This window comes from Erithacus rubecula, assembly GCF_903797595.1.
Source record: "Erithacus rubecula genome assembly, chromosome: 8".
Classification (NCBI taxonomy): domain Eukaryota; kingdom Metazoa; phylum Chordata; class Aves; order Passeriformes; family Muscicapidae; genus Erithacus; species Erithacus rubecula.
Window position 1 is genome coordinate 18507590 of NC_136659.1, and position 19001 is coordinate 18526590.

At 37.6% G+C, this 19001-nt stretch overlaps 1 protein-coding gene across 1 annotated transcript in view; it reads left to right on the plus strand.

The window, feature by feature from the left end:
• Positions 1 to 4438: 4438 nt before the first annotated feature.
• The window catches only part of LRP2 (LDL receptor related protein 2), a 109591-nt gene continuing 95028 nt past the window's right edge, over positions 4439 to 19001 (plus strand). The window contains 4 exon segments of the mRNA XM_079310628.1: positions 4439 to 4607; positions 4609 to 4676; positions 4679 to 4751; positions 4753 to 4871. Coding sequence (XP_079166754.1) covers positions 4561 to 4607; positions 4609 to 4676; positions 4679 to 4751; positions 4753 to 4871 — 307 coding nt within the window. The 5' untranslated portion in view covers positions 4439 to 4560.

Here is a 19001-nt window from a genome sequence, read left to right on the forward strand (position 1 = left end):
AAAAATGAGGACCTTTGTTCCTTAGGGACAGAGAAAGTGCCAAAGAAATCTGTTTGCAGCCAGGCAAGTACCAAGATCTTTGGTAGTTAGAGATGCAGCTGAGGTAAAGCATACTTGCCCTTACTTTGTGACTGTGTCTCCAGGATACAGGAGGGCACAGGGGCTTCTAGTGTGGACCAGACAGCTGACCAAAGGCCAACTGGAAAGGACAACTGCAATCTGTTTAATCTTTCTCCACTTTCTTCTGCCTTCCAGGTAAATAAAAAAAAACCCTCTCTCATCTTTACATTGTTAAACTCCACCAAACTCCACTGGCCAATTTCTGCAGATGAAATATACCTGGGGTGTTTTGGAAGCTCCTTTACTGTCTCTCTACTAGTCTCACTTGTTCAGTGGCAGTAACCAAAAAAGCACATGATTCCCATATTCTTGCTTCTTGTTCCAGGATGCAGTAATACAATTCCAGGTTGAAAGAGAGAAGTTGTAATATGTCACTAATCAGAAGACCTTAAGGAAACTTTTGGCCACACTGCCAGCTGCATTGTGCAATTCTGGCTCTGTGATTTCTGTTCTGGACCAATTCACGAATCTCCTCAGCTTAATGTTTCTCACATTCATGTGGTCTGGAGACCCACCTTTGATCCAGCCTTCTGGAAATCTGTACTTTAGTTATGAATATGCATTAGATGTTTGGGAATTATATCAACTACGGCTCTCTTTTTCTTAGTTTGAAATTAAGTGGATTTTTAAAAATTTCTTTAAATCATTGGAAGAAAATACTTCACTGGCAAATAATTTCCATTGTTTTAGATACTATGAAATGTGATGTGGCTTATATGAGAAACTTCATGAACTTGGGGCTATTTTCTATTTGTTTGTGTGGTGTTTTTCATGTGTTGTAGAGTTGAAATTAATACTGGTTCTTTGTACAAGATGCATGTTACCTAAAATATGACCTTTTAAAGAAACATCTGCTCACAACACATATATTTGGAAAAAATAAGTGGTGAAGTCCAAATGCACGTTGCTACTGTGAATCCTCATGAAAACAGCTAAATCTACTCTCCCTGAAGTTTGATGGCCTTGATGCAAACTGAAGTGGGCCTTAGGTGAAGGAAATGTCTCAAAAACAGTATCTTTAGAGAGACCCTCCTGCCATTAATAGCCTGTTAAGAAAGGAAGCCTCTAACACACACACACATTGTTGCTTGGTGTAAAACTAAGGTTCAGTTAGAGAAATGAAGCACTTCAGATTGTAGAATACCAAAGTTGGATTAAATCTGAAGAGTTAATTGCTGCAGTTGTGTACTTGTATTATTATCCAGGCAGAGAGACACTCTTTAGTTTTGTATGACATAGATTTGTATGACTCTCCATTTCTCTACCAAAAAATGAGCACAGCTTTAGTATGTTTAAAATGTAGCCTTGCTTTACTATGATTACACAAAAATAACAAAAAAAGCTTGTCATGATAAAGGCATAGGATTTAATGATTAAACTTTAAATGTGAAATTGGAAGCACAGCTTGTAACTTAAAATGTTTTCTATGTGGAAACACCTGGGTTTATCCAAGGACAGATTGACCACAAGATTACTAAATGCCAATGGCAATTACAGCTTTATTGGATAATGCACTGGGCAGATCCTTAGCCTCTGTAAACTGTCCTGGCTCCCAGAGGTTCAGAAGAGACAAATTTACAGATCTGACCCACATTTTCCTATAGTGAATGTATATATGTCTTTTTATTTTCCTTAATCCTCAGCTTTCTATCTTTATCAAGTCATACATCAACCCTGATGTTTCTATCTGTCTCTGAAGAACTGCAAGAGTTTGGACACTAATTTAGACTGAACCTTGGTCAAAAATGAAACCTTTTAATTTTTAACTTCCTTACTTAGCAGGTATCTTTAATAAGTAAGCAGCGTAATTGTTAGTTCTAAATGACACTGCTTTTTTTTTTTTTTTTTACACTGCTAAATTTAACTGCTTTTCTGAGTACTTGCTTAAACTAAAAACCAGGCAAGAAAAGACATCCGAAACTGTGTTTTGAATCAAAAGTGGAGTTGAATGAACAACAGCATTGTCCATGTTTTCTCCCTCTAACCTTCTAACAGACATAGTCTCCATCTTCTTAAACATGCATAATCAACTAAAAGTCCCTAGGTCTAGTTAGGTCAGAAATAATGTGCTGCCAAGAGGAACAACCAACAGAACGATGAGAGAAAGAGATGTGTTGCACCCACATGGGCAATTCTGGGTGTAGTGTGGGAAAGCCTTGAGGAGTTTTTATTCTTGAAGTCTCCAGTCTTGAAGAAGTCCCATTTAATGCTGTCCAGCAGGGCAGGGTCCCTTTAGTTGGATGATGAGGCAACATGGTAAAGTGAGAGGAGAAAATTTTAGATGAAGAAAATAGAGGATAGCATTGTCCAGTGCTGACTCCTTCGTTACTATTATTCAGTAGTAAAATATCTGGGTTTATCAGTTTATAAGTCTCTAAATGTAAATTTTCTCTTGTTAATGCAAAGAATAGTGGGTGGGAAGGACATGACATGCTCACTGTCCATCTCATTTCCACCATTCCTGTTGGAAAATCCTTCTAGCCTCTCACCTATGGGAACTACAGACTTGTAGAAATGGTGATGGTGAATGGGGCAGGGGCACATTTTCTGGCTGCCATCTGTGAGGGGGTGAAACTGGTAGGTGCCTCTCAAAGCTTGCATCCAGGTCACTTCAAACACAGTGACAGAAGACTACACATAGCTCCCAGCCTGGGGTTGCAGCTCCCAAGCACTCTGAGTATTGCTGGACTGTGAACTGCTTTAAACAATTCCTCTTCTAATTAAGTACGGTCAGTCTGTGTGTTGCCTTTGCAGGCACCCATCTGTAGAGATCTGCTTGCTCCTCTCTGAGGATCCCTTCCTTCCCTCCCCATCGGCCTTGTTGGGAGATTAAAGCAGCAGCGGCCCCATACACAAACGCAGCTGGTTCCGTTTGGTCAGCCTGAGCCTTGCTGTGAAACCACGACAAGAATTCCAGTAAGTTGGCAACACTGAAACACAAAGAAAACAACAATAGGAAAAGACCTTCCGTGCAGAAAGGAATGTTTCAGGCACTATTCCCCTACAGTGAAAGGAGAGAGGGTGGGAGGGAGGAGGGAGATTTGAAGAGGGCATGTCTCCCCCTCCCCCGGCAGCTCTGGATCTTGTGATGGAGAGATCTTATCCTCTCTTTGTGATTCAGAGGTGCCAGGAAGCTAATTGAATATTCTGATCTGCCCCCAGTGTTTCTTGTGGCTTGACCCCGGTGCTGTGTCGTACCACTACACCAAACAGCCCTGAACCTGCATAAATCACAACCTTGCAAAAGCCTATGCTCCACATCTTCTCTCCCCACCCCCCCTCTTTGCTATCTTGATAGATAGAAAGCCTTTACGGAAAGGTTTAGAGGGATTAGCGTCCCACAGGACCTGGAGAGAAGTCACAGTCTGCTAATAAGCAGCAACATGTTCCTGTGCAACTTCTGCAGGAGAAGTACAGACACCTCTACTGTTTTATTGAAATTGCAGTCCATGGCAAAAAGAAAACGAGTTAAGGTTTGAAATACTGCTTAAGTTCTTTTGCAGTATCAGCAAAGAGCCACTGCAATATAATGAGCATGGCATGATGCTAATGCAAAAGATATATGGTATTTATAAGGATATCATTAAAATTAATCTTACAGACCCTCTTGGAAGACAAATAGACCTATCATCTCATGGTATGTATGTACAGTAGTCACTGTTGACAGGCATGTGTATGTGTGTACACATATGAAGAAAGAACAGCTTGGCATAACAAAATTTTCTACACGAAAGACTATTTTTGACTAATGCTAACAAAATAATGATTTAACTTAACACATTTTGTATATGATGTTTCTGATCCTGCAGGCAAAGCCTCCAAAATGTTTTTCCTTTTTACCAAGGCTGCATTCCAGCCTGAAGTGTTAGTGTGTCTTTATCTTTTCCCTGTGATCCTACCTACTGCTCTTCCGTTGTTAGTGGGTATATGGCTCCTGAAATGGCAGAAGTGAAACACAAGGAGATATTTCTTTGTGGGCTGCACACACTGTTGGAGAGTTAGAACTAAAGGAGTGTGTCTCTAGCTGATATCTTGAGAATTCACAGCCAAAGCACTTTATCAAATTGGTTTTATCTGCTAAGAAAGTGCAAAAGTTTCATCTCTGCAGTTTTCCTTTCATTGTATTTATGTCAGGAGTACAAAGTTCTAAGCTTTACCTCTGCATTGGTGGGTAGATGCTGGATTTTTTAATCAAAAATACTTTTTTATGTTTGGAGCATGCCTATGGGACACTAAAACCTGTGACATATTTCACTTGCTACCTGCAATTCCCAGAACTACTCAAAATAGATGAGCACATTAAATACAGCACCAATGGACTCTGATACAAAGTCAGCAAAGTGCAGGGTCTTGGAAGCATCTTGGCTATCCTGCGAAGTGTGGAAGGAGGGGCAGAGGCAGCCTGTGGCTGCAGGGCCTGGAGCAGTGCCTGATTCCCTCATGCTGGTTCCGGGGCCGCTGGGTATAAAGAGCTTTATGCAATGTCTGGAGGGTGGGAGTTTATAGAAAACGCGATGTCTCAACAGGCGAACACGCCTTTCTTTTGCTACTAGCAGGATAAGAAAAAGACACCAGGCTCCTTGTGCTGCTGCTGTGCAGATCAGCACCCCGGAGTCCAGGAGGCAGCTTCTGAGGAAGCTGGAGCATCCCAGCCCAGATGGGACCTCACCATCGGATGGATGGAAGAGCAGCAACTGCTTGCAAACTGCTCATACTATTCACTGCATGCATAATGCAGGGCAGTTGCCAAGGTAAGCGCTATGCTTCCAGCCTCTCCGGAATGGGAATTGCACCGCAAGGAGCACACCCCTCCTCAGAGGATTTTTATAAGAAAAAGACCAAAGTGCCTGAAAGTAGAGGGTTTTTCGGATAGCTAGGGGAGACAGTTGGCTCTTTCCAGGAGTCATTTGATGAAGTCGGTTTCTGTTGTGGAAAAGTGGGTAGTGCCTTAAAAGCACTGCAAACACCACCGACTCTTTAACTTCACTTCATCTTGGTTTTAAATTATCCTAGGATGCTTCCTTTGATTGTCTTTCTGGTTTGTACAAACTTTTTTTTTCATAGTTGTGTAAGATAGCAACACACAAATGTGGCTAGATTTTGTGGGACATCTCAGACTTTGCAACTCCATGATCTAAACTCATGGTTTTGCAGAAATGCAAGCAGGCAGGTTTTTCTGTGGGTCCTGATTACTGACTTTGAATAAGGGGAAAAAAAATCATCACCCCAGACTTTTCGCATTTTTTGTTTGTGGTCTTTGTGCCTTTCTTGCTACTGAAATACGGGTGGTTTTACAGAGCAGAGTTCACCTGCATTCCAAGAGCTGGTTTGGTGACCACTAAAATTGTACCTAGAGTTGTTTTTGGTGAGGAGTGCACAGGCTGCAGCACTTGCACGTAGACAGGACGGGCCGGGGGCTGGGGGTTATTCATGGACATGCTTGTGTACGTGTGGTATATGCAGTCATTTTCAGAAGGCTATAAGAAAGAAACAGATGCTTAGTCTGGAGCACAATAAGCTCCCCTCAGTCGGTCTCAGACACAGATTTGAAGTTGAGAGAGGGAGAACTTTTTCCCTGGGCTTTGCTGTTGCTAGGCGACATGGAGGAGCATGTGACTGGCCGGGCAGGCTGGATGCCGCTGCTCGGGGCTAATCTGCTGCTGGCCATGGAGCAGCCGAGTCCCCCGCCGCCTGTGCTGCAGCCCATCTCCCTGCCTGCCCCTTCCTCACGCTCCTCAATTGCCTTGCGTTGCCAATCAAACCTGTCTTGTTGGAGCAAGAGTGGCTGAAGTGCATTTCCTTCACCCCACGTATTGACCTGCAGTCCTGCTGGTTCTGTGTCTGTGTATTACGTGTGGGTTCAAATTGTTAATCTGCTTTCTTTGCTCAACTCTTAGTTTAAGCTCCTTAGACAGAATCAACTAAGTAATTATACAGCAACTGCTGCTTGCAGCTCCCACTTATGAACAGGGAAATAAGAGATAGCTAATGTGCTGGAGACCTGCAAAAACTCCAGCCAAAGAGGTCACACTGGGCAGAATTAATCCTGTGTACTATTATTTTACATTGGATAGAATGGAACCTGCAGTGCAGATCAAAAATTTTTTTTTTTGTTCTACAGCTGCTTGTGGTTGTCCAGAACGTACCTGATAAATGACATGACAGAATAAGCAGAGAGAGGCTTTGAACTAGTATACATAGGTAGTAGAAGTACAGAAAATTTTTACTTTTATGATGTTCCTCCCCCTCTTTCTCCCATTCTCCCCTCCCCCCTTCCTCCACGGTGGTATAACTGTGGAAATCAAACAGTATAATTTTAGTAATGGGTGACTGATACTAGCAAAATACCTGGATATTAGTTTTGCCTATACTATGATTATGATAGTGAAATATTTGGTAACCTTATGTTACAGCTCCTTAAGTGATGAGATCATGTCAGACACTTATTTTAAAATGAAAATTTGGAGAACCATGAAAGCAATCCCAAGCCTTAGAAGGAAAACAGTGAAAATCTTTTATCTTGCCTAATCCTCAGTATTTCCAAAGGTCCTTAACTGATGTATTCTGAGATTTTGGTTGGTAATATGTGAGTGTCCCCAGTATAAGATGGTTGTTTCTAGAAGAATTTCCCCAAATCACTTGCTCAAATGACAGTACTCTTTGTCAATTTGCCTAATTCTAGTTTTACTGAGACTAAACATAGTGCTCATAAACAGAATAAAAATGCTGTGTTTTGTAACTGCCAGCAGCGCAGGGCCTTTTTCTCCAGCCTTTACTCTATAGGTCTTCATGCCTGTGGTGTAATTGTTGTCAGAAAAAAGTGTAGCTGCAATCTAAAAAGTAGTTAAATGAAGGTAGTGTCAAGCAGAAGCATCATGGGACTATTGCTTACGTTTATTTTGAGGGACATCAAAGTGCTTCACACTCAGTTCATAAAACTAGAGACAATGGGTAGATGTTAGTTCACCAAATTGGGTTTGTATACTGAATCTCTGCAATGATAAATCATCAGCTTGATGCATCCCAGGCAAATATGACTAAAATTTGTTACCATTATGAGGTCCCTATTAGTCTGAGAATGAAGGCTATTCTAATAATGAATGCAGAGGTAGTGATAAGATATCACAGAATTCAGAATGAACATTTGCATGATGTGTGGCAAGCCATTAAGAAATAAGTATGGTCAGACCAAGTAGAGAAGAGGTACAGTAGTTCTTTCTGGAAGTCATGGAGAAATATGCTTTTCCATAAAGCACTGTAGGAGTTCAATCTCCAAATTAATAATTCAGTGTTTTTTAGACATTGTGTTCACTCAAAACTTTAATTTGTCTGTAGGATGATGTACAGTGACATTGCTTTGGGCAACAGGTCAGAGTCACTATCCATACTTCCTTGTACAGCACTGCACACTTTTGAATGACAGAGAAACCTCTCTGTAAGATTCTACCCCTGCTAAGACCTAGAGTTTGAAGACTTGAGTACTGGGGACTGAGGATTTGGAAGTAATGAGAAGGGAAAAAGGATGGCAAGAAGTATGAATATACCAATGCAATCCTGACATACAATTTCCTGGGTTTTGTGCATTTCACTGTTCATAATCCTGCGCTAGTACAATTTTCTTGGTTTCTCTTGTACTCACACAAAATCAAGAGCAAAAATTGCACTGAGTGTCCATCTACCTGTTTTAAACTGGTTGACCTCTTGATGCCTGACAATTTAGAAGTATCTGTCAGTGAAACACATTATAGTCTTTTCACATTGTAATGAGTTTTTCTGTGCATTAACAGGAGTTTGGGGCTTTTTTTCCTGGTTCTTTTTAATGAATAGCCCACTTCTAGTATATTTTTTGAATTTTCTTAATAATTCACTCTTTTTCTGTATTCTGTTCAGTAAAGCATATCAGGTATTTGCAAAGTAATCAGCTAAAGCAAAGAATGGGTCAAACCCCAGAATTTTAGTTAAATATTGAAAGCACTGGTTAGATTTAGGGTCTATGCCAAATGCTAGAATTACAGTAAATAATTAAGCTAGAGGAGTGAAGACAAACAGAGGCAGAGCATCCAAGGAGATTTAAACTAAGATAAATGTGTGGTGTGTGTGATGCTTCTATTTCCCTGTAAGACAAACCAAAACCTTCTTTCATAAATTGAGCTGATTGGAAATTTGAGCAATGAAATCCTACTTTAATCCAGATTTACTTGCCATGTGTTTTGCAGGAAATAGCAAAGATTCATTTGGGGGAAAGGTAGAACTGCAATTTCATTGCAGCCTTTTAATTCTTTTCCTTTTGTGCTTCCTAGGTTGACATGAAATCACTTGTACTCTTTGGAGCCTTTCCCCTCCATGCACCTTCTTGCACTCTTAACTTCTCCTTCTTTAATGCTAAACCTGGAGGTGCTTCTGCATCTGAATACTCTTCGTTTTATTTGAGGAGTAAGCAGGCACATTGTAGATGTAGTTTATTTTCTCTATTATTGGATCTATTCAGTCTTCTGCAATACTTATTTTTAGATCTGAGTGGTTGTGATAATTTTTCAGATAGAAATATATAGATATGTAACTTGAATCACACTGTACTATCACTTTTTTATAAGTGGAAGTTGTATCTTTGTAGAGCTTTCAGAGATCTGCTTTAAAACATACTCGAACCATGTAGTACTTTGGATGTTTCAAAGGAAGTTACACTTTCTAGAAGTTGTCATTGTTGAAAAACATTAAAGGTCCCTTCTAACTAAGGATCTGTAGGTTGACTTCTATTTAAAAGGTAGTGGATGTTTTTATTCCACTTTGTCTAACTAGGGGGATAATCATAGTTTGTCAGTTTCTTTTTAATAGTTTATACTGAATGTGGCAGATAAAAGAGCTGTTTTTTAATTATTAAAAATGAAAATTTATATAATTTGTTAATAATATGCTATTCTTAAAAATACCTTGAACTTCTTCTGGATGAAAGAATAAAATGGTTTCTTCTGAGTCATTGCAGTGTAATTCCTTTAATTTCAAAGAAATTACCCTGAGTTGTACTGAACTGAGACAGAAAATTTGATTCAGTGAAGAGTAAACATCTCTTTAAATAGCTTTTTATTGCTTGAGCTCCATTTTGAAGTCAATTTTGTTGTGATAATGTTCATTTTCTTAGCAGCTTTTTTTCCCTTGACACAGTGCATTTATATAACAGTTGAAAAAAAAAATTGTTTAATGCATAAGTATAGAATTGTTAAATGAACTGGATAGCCTTTCATATATTCCTTAAGCTTTTACTGTTGGTTCCAGGGGTTTTAATGTTTTCTTTGTTTTGCAATGCTTAAAGTGGATTAGAGATCAAAGGATCACTGTTACAAGTTTTGTTTTGGATTAGCAAAACGACATATAAAAGTTGACTGAAATGGTTCTATTTCTATGACCTGTTCTATTTTATTGCCTTTGTTTTACAATCAAGAAGCCAGATCTTCAGCAAAAGGCCACTGTTTACAGCAACAGCATGTCTGCCCAATTATTTTCCTGCACAGCCAGGTCATGATACTACACCCTGCTGAGTCAAGCCAGAGAATGGGGAATTGGAATTACCTTTTATGGGGATTGCAAGGTTATGCTTTTATGGACCAAGAAGGCTGGGGCTTTATTTGTGTTCTGTGGTATCTTTAAAAAAAAAATTAAAAAGAGAAGGCATAGCCCACAAAGATATCCCAGGAACTGATACATTCAGTGGTGCATTTAGAATCTAGGTAATGGTTTTTATCTTCAGAAACCATGGTGCACATTATCAACTCAAATAAATATACCATAGAAAGTTCAGTTTACTTTGAGGAAGCATGAGGTCTGCAGAACTGGAATACAGACATATGTGAATAACCCTTCCCAGATTTGTCCTAAAGAAGGAAATCTACCATGGAAAGTTCATATCATTCAGTATCCATTTTGATCTGATCAACCCCTTATCTTACCTTGTCATCTAAGGGTACAGTTTCATGAGAAGTGATGAGCCCTATGGACAGCTAGTTCACTGCTCCTGAGAGCAGGATGCTCACATTCATCTTCCTTCTCTATTCCAATGTCCCATGCCCATGTTGCTGACAACCTTGAGTTGTTGGTACCTTTGTGCCACTGTTCACTGGACCTTCTCTGAGATGCTTTCACTTGGAAACCTGTGGGAAAAATAAACCAAACCTATGCAATTATGGCCTAGGGATCTTAAGCAGCATGAAGAAAGAAAGCCCTGGTAGTTACTGGAGTTCAGAAAAGAAAGGGAACCTTGGCATCATGTACAAGGACAGATGTTGGAAAGAGGGTGAGAAAGAGACACTCCATTTTCCTATGGTAAATCAGTCTGGCCATGCAACCACTGTCTAATGCTACTGCTAAAAACCTGACCATGCTGGTAACGAGAGTAGTCCTACCAGGGCAAGAATGAACAAGTGTTAGTGCTGCTGGAAAGCCTTTTGTAAAGTTGTCTTGAGTAGACAACTTTTTAATTCTTGGCCTATGTAACTTTTTCTAATAGGAGTTAAGAACTCTCAGAGACTTGAGTTCTGTAAGACAGTAGAGGAAGGGAGAGGCCCAAATAATCACCCTGTTAAAGGGAAAAATCTAGTCTTTAAGCAGCCTGTGTGGAGATATTGGCTCTCTGGACAGCAATATAACAGGTGTGCTTGCAATCTTATCCGAGCAGACATTGTGAAAGACTGAATGGAACAGTATTGCTGTGAGGAGGAGATTACAAGTTAAAGGTTGCAGACCTGTAGGCAAATACTTGCAGTCCTCTGAGCAATGTGAATTGTATGTTTTGTGTTACCATTGAGATACTTGGGAGACAGTGCATGCCTTTCCTGGAGTTTTTTGTGCTTGCTTCTGGATGCAAGGACATAGGGTGCAGTACATGTACTTTTCTGTTTCCAAGCACGTAGGAAGCATAGGGCTTAAGCAGCTATACCAGCTAGAGAAGTTCTTCCCTACTATTAACCTCTGTCTCTGGAATATGCTTAGACTAGCTAGCTAATGTAATTTAATTATTTAAAATATTATGCCCAGCAGCCTCTAATGAAGGGAAGTCACAGCAGAATCAAGCATCCTTAAAAGGTCAAAATGGGTGAGTAAATCTGGGAGTTAGAGAGTTTGGATGCTTAAGGAAATTATAGGTAAAATGCTTCCATTGGGAATATTTAGGTCGTTTAAGAGAAAACTATTTTGTGGAGCACATCAGTCCACATTGTTGTTTCAGTTCAGGTGATCCTGGCAGGAGGTGTGGAACTAGATGATCTTTAAGGTCCCTTCAGACTCAAGGCATTCTATGATTTTATGGTCCACCATTTACTCAGGCCTGCATTGACATATGGAATTTCAGGAGGCTTGATAAGGAGTGATCAGCCATTAGCTGCTAACTGAAACAGAGTCACTACTGAGCAAGGGGGAAATGTGATGTGTCAATGCATCCAAAGGAATATATGTACTTCCCAAACTCTTGGGCAGTAGTAAGCAGCATAAGAATGCCTATCTAGGCATGTGTGGCATGTGTTCTATCCATTCTGTACTGACACTTCTGTCCTGCTTTTTTAACCATGTTCCTACGCGTTTAGTTTGCAATGAGTAACTGTTGCACTTTTTGGAATTTGTGCAAAATTACTAGTGCCCTGTGAAGCTTTGGGGCACAGCTTAAATTCCTTGGGTTTTTTTAATTTTTATTTTTAAATCTAGAGTCCTGCTGCTATGATGCTAAAGAATTTTGTTGTGGATATGGGTTCTGTGGTACAAAGACAGAAATAGCTTTCATTTTATGTGGTTACCATGTTTATTATCTGTAAGGGAAAGTAGTTTATTTTTTGCATGGCAGGTTTCATTTTTATTTAATAACTTGTAATATCAAATTATAGCAAGGTTTGTAATTTGACAGTTATATGCTGCATAGCCATTTTCATTCTAGTAATGATAGAGTAAAGAAACACAACATTGACACAATTTCACTGTCACAAACTGCCCAGGAAGGCTCTTACTGAGGCGGATTCCTAGTGCTACAATGACTCATCAGCTTTCAGGGGAGCATGACAGAATTGAATGCAGGTCATCATCTCAGCATGGGGTCTAATTTTGAAAAAAAACCCACTGCACATTGGTTGGAAAATTTATTTTTGAAACAGTACAGGTTTCAAAACAATAAAAGCTTCCTAAGAGTGTTGTTTTATCATCTGCTGCTGCATATCTGACTTTCTCAGTGATATTTACTGTACATGTTCTCTCTAAGTTGTTTAAGCACTTTTCTCTCTCTCCCCTCCACGCCCCTACTTTCCATGCACTGTATAGTTGTAAATACATCCCAGTCTCGAAGATTTTCCTCTTTGGTCATATTCCCCCCCAACTTCTGTTACCCAATTGTTATTCTACAGCAGCCGTGGGGCCATTAGCAAGGTTCATTCTTATGAAAATGCTTGGGATGCTTCCTTCTGTGAGTAACTGAGGCTGTCTTTATTTCTATGGTGTTTGCATGTTCTTCTTCCTCTTTATGTCATATGGTCAATTAGAACAGATTTTTGCATACTTAATGTGCCATTAATGAAAAAGAAGCTGCTAAGATTTAGGAGAGTTGGGATGTGTATACTTCCCTAGAGATTCACAGTGCTTGCTTCACTTCCCTAGCTAACACAATCACAACTGATTTATGTGGATTAAGATACCTAATGTCAAGACAACAGGTTGGGTTATCCAATTGAAGGCAAAACATTTTCTTCACATGCAGTGTTTGAAACATATTTTTATATTGAGAAGGCTAATCTTTCTGCAGCACTGCAAGTATTAGTTCTCTTGAATTTGGCCATACAGCTAATAATTTTACTAAAATCTCTAAGGAGTACAAATAGTTTTTGTTAGTGTCCTCCTGGAAAGTACTTTATATACAGTTTAGATTAAAGAAGGTGTCCAAGTAAAATTAATGGCTTACCCTCAGTTATCACTGGAGTACAAGAAATTTGTCAGTGACTTAAATGAAAGAAGGAACCTGGTCTGTTCAATTTAAAGAATATTTACTTTATCAGTAGGAAGGAGTATCACCTCCTGTCTATTAGAATTAGTCCTTGCTTAAAAGGATTATTTCTTATTCCTGCCTTGTTATGGGACTAAAAAGATAGGAAAAGCTTATTTATTGCTTAAAAAAAGTGAGTTAAAGCAAGATTATAAAGTAACCTAATTTTTATTATTTGTTTGTAGTACTGTATGATGAAAAAGATACATAATAGGGATATGTACTGTTTGTGAGCATGTATGATAATAAACTGTCATGGTTTTAAATTTAGAAAGTTGGGTTTTTTACATTTAGGATGAATGTGAATAATTTTAAAAGATTGAGTGTCTTTTTATTTTTTTCCCCTAGAAAAATTGGTTTGAAAGTGGTAATGTGGAAACCATTGTTATTTTTTTTGGAAAACCAGAGCCTTAAGAAAAAAAAAACTAAAATGGAGATTTGTTTTTTTTTGTTTTTCACTAGAAGGTCCATATGTGGTATATAAAAAAAAATAAAAAAAATAAAAAAAATTATTCTCTCTATTGGTTCAGGCTTAAACTTCAATAAAATAAAATTGAATAGATTTGTTAAGAACTAATTATAAATAATTTCCACTTTTATCAGGCTGTTTGCAATTGCTGCTTTTTCAATTAATAAAACTGCAGTAAGGTAGAGGAGATGAGGATTATGAATATCTTTAATGTTGCTAGGAGGCATTTACAGTGTCATTCCTTTGAACCTGTTGTCTGCAGGAGACCTGAACTCTTTTTTCTTTACAGGAAAGCTTTCAGTAGATTAAAATCCTGAATTTCTTTAATTCTTGGATTTATGTTGTGGCATTAGCATAAATTAATCTATAGTCCTTTTATAACTGTATCAACTGAAAACAAATAGTTATACATTGAATAAAATGATTTTAAGTATTTTTATCAAAGATTTTGCATGTGAGCACTATTAAAATGATATTTGATGTTTTCGTTTTAACAATTGCTTTAGTTGATAAGTATCTGTATGTGCAAGTACATGCAGACATAAAGCATAGAATATAATGTGGATTTTGCTGGGTTTTTTTCCTGCTTGGCAAGTAAAGGCAAACATAAAAATATGCTGATGCTGTAGAGAAACACAGTAGTGTTTCTAACTAAGTCCATAATGAAGGACTATATTTTCACTTTTGTTATTGAATTTTAAAATACTTTAAAAAAAAAAATCGGGGAGTAAAAATTTCAAATGGAGGTATTGGATTTTACCTGTCAGGGTAGAAATTGTTAAATAGTTTGATACCCATCATTGTGCTGAACACAGAATGTGGTTTACTCCAAAATAAGTCCAGCTGGTACTGGTGAAGAACCAGACCTTTTGCTTCATGTTCAGTCCTTTATCATTTCTACCACTGCCCCTTGCCTCCTACCCCCAAATAATGAGACATGCACCTTGTTTCTTGTACTGTCTAATAAACACACCAGCAAAACAGGGTGGGCCTCTCATGTATTGTTACTTTTTTTGAGTGCTAATAGATTAAAAATAGAATAGGAATATGTGTTGGTGAATGGAAGAACAGACCCAACTGAACTCTTGACATCAGTGCACCCCTGGGAGTTAGAGAGCTGTTGTCTTTATGCTGCAAAGTGTCCAGGGCATGGCCCTTTTTGTTACATGATTTTACCGTGCAAGGCACAAGGAGTTCTTAATCAGCTGCTGAGTCTGTAGATGTTATTTCACTAGTAATAATCTTGTAATATGTAATTGGATGATAATTCAGTAGAAGAAATCCTGCATATCCCTTTTAACTGTATATCTGGGACTTCAGTTTTTCTGCGTCAGATTGTCCCTTGACTAATCTTCTGTCTGCCTATCAATCTGTCTATAAAAGTCTTGCAGTCATGTGAATTTTTACTGTCTTTTTGTTGATATTGTCAGCAAAAATTATTTCTTTAATCTAATTTAGAGATATGTATGTACAAAATATGTTTTGTTTTGCAAGGGCTTAAAAACTGGAGGTAAATCTTTTACTGCTTTGTGTAAGACCTATAGATGTTTGTGTGGTCTGTGGTTTTTTAAAATCTGAAGACTTTGTATTAAATCTAATGAAGTTTAAGGAGTGTAGAAAGACTAAAGGTTGAATATCATGCTGAGATATATGAAAGCATAATTTCATTAGACTATATTTTTCTTAACTATTAAATAATATTTGTTCATTCTCCTATTGTAATTGCTAGCAGAAATTTGCTTTTCAGTATCATAGGGCATTATTTGAAAATAAGCTAAGGTTATTTCTAAACTTTGAATTTTGCTTCTTTCTACATTAGTGAGGAGAAACAGAGAAGGAATTTCCAGAGGTTCAGCCTTCCCTCCTTGAGCACTCCAAAACCTTAGGCCGTTTGACATGTAATTAGCTAGGCAAAAATCTGACATCAAAGTGGATGGAAGATGATTCTTCTGGATTCTTTTACCTGCATGGCCTCTAGAGTGGGCTGCTCTGTTTAGGGGCCAAATGGGAGAGTACTCTTTTTTGGAAGCCAGAAAGGGAAAAAAAGGAGCTTTTCACTTATTTTTCTATTTGTAAATTTTGTGTGGCAAAGATGTACAGTCTGTTTGCACTTACTTATTGAAATACTGAAGATGCATTACAAATGTAACTGTTCAGTTGAAAAAAATATTGCCTTGAAGAGCATTACTCTTTTAGATGCAAATAAATCTGTTGAGAGTGTTGATTCCTAAAGTGTAAAGTAATTGCAGCAGTGTAAGTTTGATTTCTGAGTGGACAGTTTGAGAGTGGTACAATCTGCTCTGGGCTTAATACATTCCTCATTACTTTAAATTCTTCATTCAATCTTACGTGCTAACGAAATGTTAGCAGTTCTCAAAGACATCATGAGCACAAGGAAGAAAGAAAGAATGAGAGGTTTTGGCCTATTCTGTGTAGTCAGAATGAGCAGTCATGGCCCTTAATCTGTGGATGACAAATGTAATTCAGATGTGTAGTCAGAATTAAAAGTATGAGGGACTTCAAGGTTAAAATAAAGGCAGCTAGAAAGTATATGAAGAGAATACAAAGGACTGGAACTGCTCAGGAAGGAGCTGCAAGGAGTGAAAAGTAATGCAGAGGGGTGAAGAGTAAGGCTGTTTTCATTCCAAGTCATACATAATATTCTGGTTTTAAAACAAAAGGATTGAATTTTAGCTTTAATTCTGAAACTAAATGTTTCTACACAAAATGAATCCCTGTGGAGGTTGGGAGGGTGTAGTGGTACCTTCCTGTTGAAGGTGGTAGCCCTATGGGTTAAAGCATTGTGCTGTGAAATGTGTGATGCTATTAACTTCTCTCTCTTCTGCTGGAATTCTCTATGACTTAATGTGACATTGAGTAACACTCATTAGTGGTGAGAATGTAGACTACCATTCTCTAGTGGCAGTGGGGTTTGTCTTTAGCAGTGGTCTACCATAGGATTATTCATTCATATGCAGGCAACAACTGATGCAGCAAAATAAGGTGAATAGTGGTAGATGATGCAGTTATTTTTAATAAATTAAAAGTGAATAAAGGTATTTTGTTTAGTTAGTAATGTGCTCAATCTTTCCTCTGATAAAATCACTATGTTGTTCTATTCCAGTGGAAAATGACTACCTGACAATCTTTCTGCAAGAAGCTTTCCCAGAGCTAGTAACATAAGCCTTCTTGTTTTACCTAGGCAAATTCTGAATCTGAAACATCCACTGACAGTGTCTTAGAAGAGAATCCCAGACACAGAGAAAAATATAAATTCAAGTAATCAAGTTAGCATGAAGCCCCAGGATAGTAATTATAACAAGAAGTTTAGAAATAGTGCTTTGGTCTACATTTTTCCAAGCATGTTTCTGATCTTTTCTGTGCAATTTCAGTATTACATTGGTTTATATTAAAGCAAATAAAATATATTTTTTATTTCTTTGGTGTTTTCCTGAATATTAAGCAGCTGAAACAGATTTTACCTTTCAAAATTATATTTGTTAGTGCACAGAGATTCCTAAGGTCTGCCATGCATTTTTGAGCCTGTATTTTAGCAGTGCTTTAATCACAGTCAGAAGACTGAAACTGAATTTTAGTAACAGTAGAGCAACACCAAAAATTCAGTAATTTCTGAAACTTTCAAAAGTCACGCAAATTCTGTTTTATTAGCAAATTCTAAGCATGAAAACGAAGACCGATTACTGTATCACTAGTTTTTAAGCTCAATGTTTATTTCCTTCCTATTTCAGTGTTTGTCAGAGTAAATCTGAATTTCTATGGAAATTATCTCATTACTGTTATTTTTTTGTAATATCTGACTGATATTACAAATATCTGATCTGAATAATGAGCTGCTTTACCATTTATAAAACACCACAAAAATTTATTGAAAAAAAAACCTTCCATAAAATTACTAATGACTAATTCTTCAGTGAATTGAGGCTTCAAATAACACCAAGAAACCAGTGAATACCTCTTGTTTTCTGACAGTTTCTGCTCTTGCTGAAACCCAGGTGCTGCAGGCTCACATTGCATAGAATATACCAAATCTGATTATTGCTGATATGGTTATTTTTCTGTCATTCTGGTTATTTCTCCTGGGTATTTGTAGCAGTAACTTCTTAATCATGTATTTTTTCCCCTGATTACTTTCTCCTTTATCAAAGTTAGAATTGTTTTTGCTCACAGATGAAACACAAGCTTTTTAGAACCTTTGTGAGAAGTGCCCTTGATACTGCAGATCACTTTTACTTCTTTCATATTACTGATTTTCAAAGATTGTTTTTTAAAAATGAATTTACATAATTATCTGCTAGGTAATTTTCTTTGTTGTAAAGATCATAAAAAACAGTGACAATTGAAGTATTAGTCTTTCATAATATTTGTAGGTGTTTCAGAGCTAGGTGACCTAGGTGTAGTTGTTATAGAGAGTAGCAGAATTGTGACTTGCAGGTTTTCTGTTAACATTCAGTTACCATTTCTGGTACTGTGCAAAAACTGCTGTGTTTATACTGCTTTTAAAAAGGTTTATCAGTGTTATCACCTCATTTAAATCACTGTAAGGGTATGTTTAACTGTAAGACCTTAATACAAGATAGGTAAAATAAATTATTGTCATAACATAGTGTTTGAAAGTTTTTTAGCTAGTTATTATTTAGAAATAATATACAAATTGCTCATATTGCTTGTTTATAAGTGTGTTTCATTAAAAATCCTTATCATGTGGATGCAGATTTGATTCTATGTTGTAAATTATTTTTTAAGTGACTATTAATATTTTTGATAGCCATAAAATACTAAATATACAAGAAGATGAAGTAATTGTTTTGCATAGTAATTGCAATTGATAAATGTTGGGTTATATGTTGAGCTTTAACTGCTAATCTCATATGAAAATGTTGCTTTGTAGGGCAAAATTCAGGGAGAGGGCCTGGGATTCCAGAGTGAACTTGTACATTCCTTCAGGGCATTTTTGCAAGGGAGGTTGTTGTGTTTTAAAGGTAGTTGATAAGAGACCTGCACCACCAACCCCAGACCTGCACCACCAACCACCACCATGCATTAGTCTATAGAAGGTATTTGGGTGAACATACTCCTGTACCACTCCGTACCACCATTTATCCAAGTGAAATTTTTGACCATTTGCAGGATACATTATAAATCAGGGTGTCACTACCAGACAATCAGATTTGAACATTCCTTGCATAAAGTAGCTTGCCTATATCCCTGAGGAATACATCACTTAACTATGTTTATGTGACAGTGTTGATATGCCTGGTTTTATATGAAAGTTAGGTAGTGTGTTATTTATGTAATCATGAATTCACAAAATAGGTGGTGGTTCCTTATGTATACTGAGGTTATCTTCTCTGGACAAATCACTCTGAATAATTGAAACATGTA